This window comes from Triturus cristatus, chromosome 1_1 (assembly GCF_964204655.1).
Source record: "Triturus cristatus chromosome 1_1, aTriCri1.1, whole genome shotgun sequence".
Taxonomy (NCBI): Eukaryota; Metazoa; Chordata; class Amphibia; order Caudata; family Salamandridae; genus Triturus; species Triturus cristatus.
This window is the reverse complement of record NC_140579.1, coordinates 1272692265-1272705879: the sequence shown is the minus strand read 5'-3', so window position 1 is coordinate 1272705879 and position 13615 is coordinate 1272692265. Positions and strand designations below refer to the sequence as shown.

General features: G+C 43.8%; 1 protein-coding gene across 2 annotated transcripts in view; it reads right to left on the bottom strand.

Moving 5' to 3' along the window:
* Positions 1 to 1306: 1306 nt before the first annotated feature.
* The window catches only part of LOC146871944 (PAT complex subunit CCDC47), a 636305-nt gene continuing 623996 nt past the window's right edge, over positions 1307 to 13615 (bottom strand). For both annotated transcript variants that reach the window (XM_085652333.1, XM_085652340.1), the window contains exon 13: positions 1307 to 3313. In XM_085652333.1, the coding sequence (XP_085508459.1) occupies positions 3107 to 3313 (207 nt within the window). In that variant the 3' untranslated portion in view covers positions 1307 to 3106. The remainder of the gene's footprint in view (positions 3314 to 13615) is intronic.

The following is a 13615-nucleotide window of genomic DNA, read 5'->3' as shown; positions in this document are numbered from 1 at the left end:
TACTCCATAGATGTTCTTTCATAATCAAACTATACAGCCCATCATAGTCGCACACCTGGCTTCCTTCTAATCAATCGCCTGGTGTCTTAACTGAAAATCTATCAAATCAACCCAGGACTGTCCCGAGGTTTTCTGAGTCCCCCTGAACTTAATCTTATATTCTTCAGTGGTGAGTCAAAAGCCCTCTATCAGGGTACCCTTCATGTGGTCATAGGACTCAGCATCTGTCCCGGTCAGCGTCAGGAGTCCATCCCTGCACTTACCAGAGAACAGTTCCCAAAGGAGGGAGCCCCAATGCTTTTGGCTGACCTTCCTCATATTACAAGCTTTCTCGAACTCTGTGAACCGCTTAGTGATGTTATCACAATCTGTATATTTCAAGACAATCCCTTTGGGGATTTTAGAGTCAAAGGTTTCCTTTCTGTCCCTAGGTATTATGTTGCTGCCACCATTTATGGGTCCTAAACCCAAATCTGCCCGTTCCCTTTCTATGGCCAGTATTCTGTCGTCCAATCTCTCTAGAAGGATCTCCTTCGAGGGAACTTTTGTGTACCTTGAGCGACCTAAGCCATCTAAGGGGCCTATGGTACGTTGGGTTAATCTTGAGTAGAGGTGCTACCACCTGTCCTTCGAGTGGGGGCAAGTCTAGGTCTTTCGCCTCACTCGTTCCATCCCGGTTCTCAGGGTTGACGTCCTCATCTGAAGGATGGGCCAGCCTATACTCTGCCGACAGCTTCTGAAGCATTGGAATGGTAGGGTGTGAGCCAGTTTTTATTTTGTACCCTTTACAGAGGGTCCTTGACTGAGCATATTTCAGCAGCAGGTAAGGGTTAAGGTTGAGCTCCTTAACCACATCCTCTGTTTTTATTATCACACGAAAGTTGGGAACTTTTTGGAAACTAGAAAAAATTCCTAACTCAAGTTTCCTAGTCCTATCTATAGCACGTTTTTAAATCCTAAACAGTTTTAAACTACAGGGAATTAACCACGGCCCTATCAGTTAATTTTGGCAATGTAGAAAAAATTAACCAATTAAAAAAAATGCAAATTAACTAAAGGCAATGTTTGGATTTACTCATGTCGTCACTTATTGACCAAGTGGTATCAACAACCGCAAAGTCATAGACCCCACCGCTGATCCACCAACGTAGGAAGCTGGCTCTCTATATAGAGTATGGTGTTGCTTTTTCTTCAGAGCACCTTGGCAGGACTTCAAAAAACCAGGACACAACATGAACACTCTTCAAAATAGGACTCTACACACTTTAGAATACCAAAATACAACATAAACAAAGTTCAACACTCATTTGCGAAGTAAAGGTTAATATTTATTGCAGCGAGTTCCCATATATCAAATGGCAATAATATACATGCAACATAAATGAATGTAGTAAATGTATATTCACAAGAATAAGTAATTAGAAATTAGAATACTTTACCGGCTGTCTGTTTGGCATCATCCTTGCCAGTATGATTGGAGAACCCATTGACAGTCTGAGGCAGGAGATATCAACTGGGCTGACAAAGAAGGCCCTGAGCAGCACATCCTCTCCCCAGGAGAGTTCCTGTCAAAGCGCCAAGAAGTCTCTGACTTTATACTTTTTACTAACAGAGAGAGACTTCCAGAAGCTCCCCCTCCCTTCATCTGCGCTGTAGGTGCTACCTACACTCTTTGCGTTGAGGTCACTCAACATACCTGGCTAGGCTCTGAAGAGAGTTCTGAGGCAGGATTCTTCACATTCTCATCCTTGCACTCTGTACGCATCCCACATTGTATGTTCTAGCAGCTTATCTCTCTCGCTCGGTGAAGTGAGAAACAAACAACCTGTGCACGCAAGTAACCTGAGCCTGCCTGCGTTCCCAGCTGAAAGGCATGGTCAGACACAAGATGAAACCGTGCTTACAAAATGGAGTTAAGGCAAAATGGAGTCAATGGTTAATACATGATCTAACAATGTATAACTGCCTGTAGCATTACACTTTTCCCCTTGACCATTGACTAATAATTACCATAACTCATAGGTTTAAAAGTTACAGCTCTAGGACGAAACAAGGATATAAAGTTAGGCATATACTGCATACAGCAACAAACCATAACATACCAAAATATACATTATAACGAAAAGGACACTTAAAATATAGCAAAGTTGCCCAAAGTCAGGCAACCATCCAAATAACCAATCCCACCACCCCTTGTCCACATCCTGCTTCATGCCCTTGACTAATTCAAGCAATGCATTAAGATGCAAATGGATGGCTGTGGAATGGTCATCCAAATTGAACCAACACAATCCTTCAAAATCGGCACAGCCATGGTTAGGTTTTAGAAGCAAATAGTCAATAGCAGCCCTATTTTGTAAAGCAGTTTTTCTTGTTCCCTGAACATCCAATAGCAATTCAGCCAAAGCAGTAGAAGTTTCATTTATATTTTTCACAATTAAACATGCAAGTTTGTTTATTATCCTAGTATTATACACAGTTAACCCAGGAACTTCTACTATGGACATAGCTAGACTAATATATTTGGTTTTAAATAGCAAGGTAATAAGAGAATCAACGTCTTCAGACAATTGAAATGCATCTCTAGCATAGCGAGAACGTAAAGCTGAATGCAGAGGAAACATCATAAGTCCTAATCGTGTTAAGACCCATGGTTCACCCATCAGGTTTGCTACAATGTAAGTGTATGACGTATTGCCATACGAAAAGAGCCATCCCTTAGCTAACTTAACATGCCTAAAGTGGCTAGCAAGAGACACTATATGCTTGAAAGACATAGTTATTTATAGTTGTACACACACTATCACCCAGTAATTGACACATTGTACATTGCTCTGTAGAGATGTTCCTTATAGAGCTGTCAAGCTTCAGCTGCTGGCACTTGCCTATTTCAGTAAGATCTCATGTAAGATTATAACAAGGATCTCCAACAAAGATAGTATTTTATCATACGAGTCATATTTTTGCACAGATTTCCTTTTATCTCAGGCAAAATCTACAATATGTATAAAGAGAGGTATGTTATGACACTGCTCTCCTCCACCACCATGAGCATTGGTAGTATTAAAGATGTGTAACAGAACATCAACAGGAGTAGGTATTGCAACTAAACAGGTAGAGATAACGTTGAGGGTGCTCTCGAACTTCTGCATACAGAAATGGGATATGTTGAGCACAGTATGCGCCAAATAGGTCCCCATGTTCTCCGGTTGCTGTAATAATGTTGTTTGAAACAGGCGGTTGAGTCCCTTGGCAGTGGGCATCCCTGGACCTTCCCGGTCCCCTCCGAACACACCCAAATACTCTTCAAACACTGCAATCAGGAAATAAACATACCATGATGTGATCTAGAAGAACAGAGAACAAATAAGTACGATTCATTCTCGCAAATAACATTTATCAGCAGGCACATGTTCCCATTTATCCTCTCCAGGTCTCATTACAACTAGGATGTTGTCTTTTCCTGCAGCTATGATTTCAGTGGGTTTAGGAGGGTATGGGGATTCGATCCATCCTTCGGCTCCTGGTTTCTGATAAGTGGAGCCAACTCCTCCCTTTACTCGTATAGTAAGAAGGGCTGGGGCAGTCCCCTTCCTAACAATTCCTCCATTAACTGGCATGATGATAATCTGAGCAACTCGATTTCCAGGTTACACTACTAAATCAGTGTCTCCACTGTTCTACAATATCACTTCGCTCTCCTTGGTAATCAGATTCTATTACCCCTCCCAAAACCTGGATGCCTTTTAAGGCAAGCCCCGATCAAGGAGCAATAAGCCCAAAATCCTCTGAGGGGATCTGAATTCCAAACCGGGTTTCAATTAAAGTTGTATCTCTGGATTTCAGACTGTGGATCTGTAAAGCATGTAAATCAAGACCTGCAGCCTCTGGGGTGCCCCAATATGGATCTATGGCTTGGGGAGTTGTCTCGCAGTACAAGATATTGTCAGTGGCCACGTGAAGCTGATTCTGCAAAGCTGGTGTCAACATTTGCATTAACAGAGTTTCTGTATTTGTCAAAGTCATGTTGCTCAAAATTAACTAAGCATCATGCAAGTTATTTCTCCAACCATGTAAAGATCCATCTGCCAATTTTTGCAGCTCAGCTTTCACAATTCATTCATTCCCTCAATCGGTCTGACAGCTTGTGAGTAGTAAGGTATATGATATATCCATTTCAACAATGAATTTTAAAAGGAGGGTCAAAGGGAAATGTATTTACCGACCCAGTGGTTACCAATCCTTTAACCTTACATGCAATAACAACCAAAAGTAACCAGGGTCAAAATGCAGGAGCCAAATATTGCAAAGAACAACGCCTAAATTAAGAAGGAAAAAGCACAATTGTGAGCAATGACATTGATATTGAATCCCATCAGCCACTACGAATAGCGCATATCATCTAGGATTCAGCCATACACACAACTCTTGTGCCAGAGAAACGTATGGTGTATGAAACCAAGGGAAAGCAATGAAATTCACAACCCCTGGTATAGTATGATGTCGCTAACGTATAGTTAAGAGTGGTCGATGGTATTGAAGCAGTGCATGAAAAACAAAGTAGGTGAGTGCAGATGTTAAAAACAACTACTGGGTCAGTACAACTAATTTATTCATAACTGACCGAGTGGTGTAACTAAAAACAGTGCAGGAAGCAGTTTGAAATAATAACTGCTATTGTCCTAAGGTTGGTCTACATGTTTCAGCCTTACGATTGGGTGCCAATCAGGCTTTCGTCAGGACCAGATCTAAACAAGCTACTGCTAATTGGTGTAATAATCCAAAAAGAAAAAGAAAAAGAAAAACAAAAACACGACCTACTTGAATGGAGGTACTGGGACACTCCCGAATATACGTGGAGTGTATTCAAATCCCCTCAATGTAGGGGGTCTCGCCTCACCCCACCTGGCATCCGCTCAGATGAAAGAGGCCCCGCTCTATCCGTCGGTACCTCCGGCTGTGTTGAGCTGGACGGAAGGAAACGTTGCATTTGTCTTCTTAGGGGCTTGAATGCATATTGAAAGACCACTCTAGACAATCTCATTCATAGAGACATTTGTCACTGTAGAGCTTTTGGAGCTTTACTTGTGTCCTCAATGAACACTTGCCAAACCAAATACATGCCTCACTGCAGCTACTGGAATTACTGGATTACAACAAAACACTTCATTGATAGGATTGTTAGTGAAAATAAGTGTTAGTAAAATTCAGGATGGCCACAGTGCTCAAACGTTACCCATTTGTCAGTCATTTGGTTCAAAAGCCACAATGTGATGTCATCTATAAAGTGATTCCTGTGGTATTAAAATCAAAGCATACTTGCAGACATTTAGTAACTCCAAAGACAGAGGTTTGGAGGAAAAATCAAGTGGAACTGTATTTTTCCTTTAACGTATATTTGAGAATGACGTTTAAAGCTACAGAAAGCTAAACTGAGATCTTATGTTGCTTATAAAAAATTAGAAAGCACACATCTAAATTAAGTGTTGACCTGTGTGCCAAGGTCATGTGACGCACGTAATGGGTGTGGCATGATTATGCGAATTTAAAACCTGAGAATTCCTGCCTCTTTTAGCGTCAGACTGTTCATGTTGAAATTGTGCAACAGCCATGAAGCTCACATGTCAACATTCCCCCTCTTCTCTGTTCCCAAATGTTGTCATGTAAGAACTCAGGCCCACTTTTCACCACCAAACACAGCATTAAGCTTCCAATGGGATAGAGTTAATAGAACTTTTCAGAACTAATTTTGACAGAAGTGAAAGACATCAGCAATAGACTCACCTTAATTTCCAGTAAGTAGTATAGATGGGCCTTGCCCACACAGGCACCATTTTAAGACTTCAGGGCAGTACATCAAATGAGTGAACCATTTCAATTGTAGCCCAGTGGGCACAGAAAAACAAGAGGGATAGAAGACCTTCTACAGAATGCTGCTTCTGCATGTAGTAGGAACACTGCAGAGTCTTCAAGTCGACAATATATGAAGGCAGCTTATCAGTTTGGGCTCTGCATTCAGCAGATTTAATCACGGACATTCATGACCCCCATGTGGCCGAGAAGGCTTTTCTGATGCAGTTTTGAAACACTTCAACAGCACTGAAAGTGACAAAAGGAAACCTTTTGTACCATCAAAGTCCTAGGTGCAGTAAAAACAGCAGAGTCTCTTGACCCAGCGGTGATGGTATCTTAGTTGAGGTCCATTTTTGAGCAGATTGTGTACCATGGGTGTTAGTTGATGTTCACATTTGATTGCAGTGTTCTGTAAACCCATGTCCTCGCAGATGTGCCCCTCATCAGGTTATGTGGGCTTTCAGGCTACTGCAATAAGGAATACATGCGGTGTTTGGTCCTTCGTCTTTTTCTATGAGGTCAGCATTTTTGAGTCAAGTAAGTTCTTCCACTTTAGGTCTGTTAGGTTCTATTTGTACCTGCCTTGTTTACTCAGCCGCCTTATCGGTTTCTGGCAGTTCTTGGATTTCAGTCATGCTGCTCTGCATTGGGAGAGCATGCTTGTTTGGGGTCTGCCCATGGTGTCTTGATCTCAGTTATCCTTGGTGGCCGATGAAGGATTGCACCTTTTGTGCATCAGTCAGTTGGAGCTGGATCGAGCTCCGCGGTGGCGACCATTGCAGTCCTCGCATTTCAGCTCATTAGCCGCTTGGCTCCCTGATCCACTAGACTTTAGGTATGATCAATTCAGGGCCAGGTTTTTCCTTGGGAGGAAGTCGTTTTTTCTCTTTTCGTGAATAGTATTGCTCCAAACCGATAATGCCAAATACTTACAGGTCATCCAGTTGACCTTTTGCTATTTAAGGGGTGCTGAACTTGAAGGATCATCTAGCAACATTGTATCCTCTGTTGCTTGCGTTGTTACGGTTTTGTTTTTGGGCTGGTGTTTCTACATTCTGGATATTTTCTGCTCCTGTTTGTCAGTTTTGTCCCTTCCTGTGTCCAGCATATCTTTCTGCTCTGCAGTTTTTTCTTCTCTGAGGGTGGGGGGGGTACGGGGGCGTTGGGGGTTGTTTTTCTCCCCTGGGGGCATTTGCAGTTCGTTTGAAACTGTATGAGTTCCAGTTTCATAAATCCTTGACTCTCAGCAGCACGATGAGAGTTGCAGGCCTTTTCGGGGATTCAAAAGGAGAAAGGTGTTGATTGAATGTTGGAGACCAGCTTTTGACTCTGTTGCATGCGGACTGTGACACTGCGATGACAGGGCAGTGCAGGACAGTTGGTATAGTAGGTCACATTGTTTTGTTCTTGAGACATCCTGTGCTCTTGAAGAGTGCTTCAATGTTAAGAATGTTATGCATTTCACAGGTGCTCACACTCTAAGGGAACTGGATGAGACAGTGTTTCTAGGTCGTGTGGCAACTGATCAATAGCAAGATCCAGATTTGGTGACAATCACTTTGGTATGAACAATATAGTCCTCTTGAGTGGCATTGGCAATGAATATTGCACTGGGTGAAAGGAGAGCGGTGTTCCAACATACACAAAATGCGAACCATGATTGGATGAAGGGTTGTTGTTGGTTTTTAGTAGTACTTATCACAATTATGATTGAAGGAGTCCCCATAATCACTCAGCCTGGCTGCAAATTTGTATCTTGCATTTTGACTGGTTTTTCCAACAGACTTTGCACATGTGTGAAAAGATCCTTTCACCCTCTCTTCCTTGTTTAATTCTTCCATCTCTAGTGGTGAGGGGCAGGGCACAACTGCACATGCCAGACTGGACGCAGATAGATCGCCTGGTGGAGTGAGTGGTAGCCTTGGTTGTGACTCGAGATTAAATTCACAGGTTCACTATTTAGTTCATATTTCTGAAGTGTGGCTTCAATGTGAGATGCCATTGACTTCAATGTTACGGGTGAGCCGCCCAGTGTTAAGTATGTTGGGTAGCAACATCCCCAATTCCCTGAGTTTTGCTGAGGCACACCCTTGGATAGCTCAGACTTTCTTCTGCATCATCATGTAGTTGCTTGCCAGGTCTCTGAGGCGTGCATTAATATTGTCAACTCTTCCAAGCATTGCCTGGCTTGTCATAGAGGAAGCAGCGTTCATAGTCAAAGTTGGCCATTGGTGGAAAATGAGTGATCTGTGATTAGTGTTGTATTTGAACAGCGAACCACATTCCCTGTGACTGTTTGAAAACTGTTACACCATCAAATGAAACCGCATCAATCTCTTTGTCTTGTTTTCGACTTCTGCGCCAGAGAAGTACATTTTATGCCACGGTAGCTGTAGGTGTCCTTTAAGTGTGTGGAATGATCCAGTGCCATCGGTTTGAAAGCAGGAAGATCGTCATTGTTCTATGACATCATTTGATGGCTAGAAGTGGGGGTAGTCGTTATGTCACAGATGCTGTCGGTAGGTATCCCTAATGCAGCCATTGCTTCCAGGATGTTGGTGCATGCACTTTGGCACACTGTAGATTGCCACTTTTCTCTGATCTGTGAGGCACTGCTGCTACTCACCTGCCCCTCTTCAGTGAGTCATAAAGAATAATGGGGTAACCCAGTGACCCTCAGAACCTGGGTGTGTACATAGAACAAAAATATTGGTTCTGTTGGGAATACGCTTAGTTTCAATGACATTAAATGTGTTTAGAAAGCTATTGAAAAATGTACTTAATCACTTTTATACACACACATATAGAAAACATTAATTTGAAAAAACAAAGAGATGATTTTCCTTTTAAACTATATTTGAATCCACATAAATATTATTACAGTACAGGACTGACCAAAAAACATTTAAATCACAACATATATAGTGACCAACAGTGCATAGTAACATAACAATCACCATACATAACATCAAACTGAATATACACAAATTTAAACAAATATATGTATTTTTAAATGAAATTGATCCAAAATAAATTGCATATGGCACCACAACATATATCTTCTATTTTTCAAATGGTGAAATTGCATGCATCAATCTGATGAACAACGTCGAAGTTTCGACCCTAGGATAATGTGTAAGTTTGTACGCATCAATGGCGGGTCTTCCTCAGGAAAATAATCTAAATGTCAGCCTGAAGGCTAGGAAACTTAATTAATCCTAGTGTTACATACGGTAAATTCAATGGACTTCTCTCTTCGTGTGTTCAATATTTACTCTTAGAGATTAAACAATCCCAGGTCAGGGGACGGTGCCGTCAAGGCGATCACCGAAATTAGGAGCGCAATGAATCTGCTTCCAGTTCCCAACACGCCGGACAAGAAATGCTCGAGCATTTAGATTATTGTCCTGAGGAAGACCCGCCATTGATGCGTACAAACTTACACATTATCCTAGGGTCGAAACGTCGACGTTGTTCATCAGATTGATCCATGCAATTTCACCATTTGAAAAATAGAAGATATATGTTGTGGTGCCATATGCAATTTATTTTGGATCAACTTCATTTAAAAATACATATATTTGTTTAAATTTGTGTATATTCAGTTTGATGTTATGTATGTTGATTGTTATGTTACTATGCACTGTTGGTCACTATATATGTTGTGATTTAAATGTTTTTTGGTCAGTCCTGTAATAATATTTATGTGGATTCAAATATAGTTTAAAAGGAAAATCATCTTTGTTTTTTCAAATTAATGTTTTCTATATGTGTGTGTATATAAAAGTGATTAAGTACATTTTTCAATAGCTTTCTAAACACATTTAATGTCATTGAAACTAAGCGCATTCCCAACAGAACCAATATTTTTGTTCTACCTCTTCAGTGAGTAGCAGCAGGGGCCACGTCACAGGCCAACTGACGGACAGAGAGTGTGTGAGGGTCCAGCTCACAGCAGGTGCCAGAAGCAGGCCTGGTGATGACAAGTACAGGAGTCGGAGTCCTTCTACCTCTGTGTTTGGCCAGAGCAGAGGAGAGCGAGGATCTTGGAAGGAGGGACCGGAAGTGAAAGAGAAATGCCAGTCGTACTTTGCGATGGACATGAGAGGCCCCACAGGGGCATAGGTAAGGGAATGTGGGGTGAGTGGTCTGCCCCTGGCGGCACTCTTTTTTGGGCAAGCGGTGGTGAGCAAGTCATCTGTCGACTATCAATCTCCCCGCGAGAACAAGTCCTTTGGCGACTGGCGCCCCCCCCCCCCCTGCATCTGGGTGGCAAAGTCAGGGACCGCCCTGCGAGGCAATAGGTTTAGCTATGCCACGGAGGCCGCAAGATGCCTGTCACCTGTACTGTGTTGTGTGTTGCAAAGTGAGAAGAAAACAGTATTACAAACTCACAAAAAATATGCTTAGTCACAAGGGGAGAGAAAAGAAAAGCACAGAAACACTAGTAAGGTGTGGGTGTTGTGGCTGAATGTTCCACAAACTGAAGGCGAAACCTCTTCTAGGACAATAACCCTCACTCACCCGAGAAGGACATGCTTCATCGTTGGGTTCCCTCCTCACACCAAGGTTGCAAGGTCATTGGTGTGGGCTACAACTCTCCAGAGTTTGAAGAGGAGCTGAGGTGTTTTTTTGAGGGATGAGGCAGAGGGTGGTGGGGTGCAGAGTGCAATATCACAGAGAAAGTAAGATACAATTATCTACTGGGTGCTAATAGCTATTTATTCTGCGGTCCCCTGTGATCAAGATAATAAGAAAGAGGACTAGGAGTTAGCAACAAATATACACCTACAGTCAGTCAACCTGCTTCTGCCCATCTATGACCCCGCTCCAGGTTCAGGGGCATTCTTCAGGACCAATAAATTAGTCACTCAACACACAAAAAAAAAAATGATGTAAATAGTACGAAATCAAATATACTGGCCACCAAAGTTCAGTGACTGGTCAAATTCAAACGATGGCCCAAAAAAATTCTCACCAGGAGAACCCTTTGAGGAGAAGCTTCAAACTAATAAAACTGTGCTCCATAGTGGTGTCACCTGTGTGAGAGGTTACATCAGAACACTACATAGATAGATGGTGGACCCCGCTTACTTTCTTGCACCAATGTTTGAATTTGACCGGTCACTGCAATTTGGTGGCCAGTATATTTCATATCCTGCTCTACTTGCCATCTCACCCCATATGCGGTCTTTATATAAACCCCATAAAGGACCACCTTCATGGCCTCCCACTCCAGGGTCGACCCCAAGTTTTCCTCGAAATAACGTGTCAACACCTCCAAAACCACAGCTGCAAAGAGAGAGTCTAACGCCGCCTCCCCCAGCAGACGCCATGAGGGTATTGCTGGGCGGTCCGGCATGTCCCGGAGACTCAACAGGACAGAAGAGTGATCCGAGATGTATCTGGGAAGATATGTTATCCCCTCCACCTTAGGAATGAGTTTGGACGAAAGAAAGAAATAGTCCAGTCAACTAAAAGTCCCAGTTGCCAGGGTATGACCTGAGAACAATCTTTTTGCAGGGTATCGATTTCTCCACACATCACGTAACTGCATGCCCTGCAAACAAAATTCTTTCAGGGTCTCCATCATCCGGGGTTTAGTATGTGTGCATAGGGGTTCCCGAGCCAGGGTTCTGTTCATCACGCAATTCACGTCACTTGCCAATATGACCGTAGCGCCCAAGTAGGGTGCGGCCATCGCCAAAAACTCTGGGAAGAATGAGGGGTAGTCGTTATTAGGGGCATATACATTAAAAATTCATAGTTCCCTTCCGTCCAATGTACTATGCAGGATAACATACCTCTCCTCGGGGTCTGTCATGTGATGTAAGTGTTGGAAGGGGAGGCCTGGTGCCACCCATATAAGGGCCCCGTGCAAAACCCAGGTAAAAGGGTTTCCCTCTCCATCTCTTCCACACACATGGCAGTGAATCCCCCCATATAATGTGTCTCCTGCAAATATGCAATTGCTACCCCATAGCGCTTCGGATAAACCAACATATGTCTTCGTTTCTGAAACTGTACTATACTCTGACATTCCATGTGATCAATTTTGTTACGGAGGGAGCCATGGATCACAATACATTCCCCGCTTCTCTTGCCCTCCCCAGCCCAGCCTTGACCCCGATATCATTCAGTGGGGGTCACACAGCAATGCCTTTTGAACAAGTTGACATGGGAGTAATAGAAACAAAGCAAACCTTCCCAGAACAAATACACCCTGAACAATCCCAACAACCCCCTTCCCCTTGGGCAGGTCTACCAATCCCTTCCTCTCCCAAGCACAGAGATAAAAGAATCGTGTATGCCGCCCCATTTCCCTCCCCAACCTTAAACAAAATATAACAAACATCCACATCTTTATGATCATCTATTCTACATGTATGTGGTTCAAGAATGTGGAAACTAAGTGCTGTGCTAGTGGTTGGACAACCGGTGGGGTGCGAGGCAGAGGCCTCTAGCCCCTCACACCATTACCAACCTCTGGGGGGGGGGGGGTAGGGGGGGAGGGGGAAACCCCCCGCCGACAAGTATTGGTGTGTAGGAGGATGATCTCCCACACTATCACTTTCTGTGCATCGTACCTTCCATATAGTTCACTGTATTCTCCCAGTGATGCTTCACCCAATTGATTACTTATCTGTCCATTTTAGATGTGTCGGTGCATCGTTGCCTCAGTCTTTCAGCCCCCCAGGGCAGGTCGGAACCACGCCTGATCCTGCATGGCTCCATCTGAGTCCGGGACCGTCTCCGAGGCCTGCAGCGTTCTCTCGGGGCAGATCCAGATTCGTCCTGGACTCCCTCCTCCATTCCTGGGTCTTTGTTTTTGTAGGCTCTTTCGTTCACAGTCGGATGCAGTTGTACTCGTTGAGCGGGGGGGACTCCATTAAGGGAACCAAACACGCACTGACTGTCCCTGGGAATCCTACCAGTTGCTCACCTCCGTCTCAGAAAAAAAGAACAAGGCCTTCCCTTTATATTCGATTCGCAGTTTAGCCGGAAATAGTAGGCTATATTTAAAATGAAGGTCTCGGAGCAGTCTTTTGACTGCAAGGAATGATTTTCATTGATCTTGGACTCATTGCATGTAGTTCGAGAACATTGAGATGGGATGTCCCTCAAAGCACAACAGCCCTTTTGTGGGGGTGGCTTATAGGATGATGTTGAACCCTGATCATTGAAGAGTCGGCCGATGATAGCCCTAGGAGATGCACCAGGTGGTGGGGGGGAACCAGTGCCCTGTGTGCTCTTACAACGTTTAAAAAAATTGAATAACCTCCTGGGGGCCAGAACCTTTACAATCCAGCCTTCCAGGAAGATCTTAGATCTTGCCTGGACTTGAAGAAGGACCGAGGAAGGACTGCCCTGCTGCACTGTGGAACTGGCAAAGTGAGGCTTCACTGGTGTGGACTTCACCTGGTGGCTAGCAAGGAAAGGGACTGCTCCTGCTGTATCCTGCTCGAGGAGAAGTCGTTTACAGAGCCCAGCCAAAGCTAAGAGTCTTCATGGGTCAGTGAGCTGACCTCCTGTTCACAGCACTGGGATACAACAGCTAAGCACAGGGACAAGTGGGTGGCCCAGAATCTTCAACTTGCCACCAACCACCACTGTGCAGCACCAGGGACCAGGACCTGGCATACAGAGTTGCACCAGATTTGGCTGAGCCCAGGAATGTTGCAAGATTGCAGCTGGGGCCCCCAAAGGATGAGTTATCAACCCAGGAAGGACTAGCCTGTGACTGCAATACTGGGCGACCGGT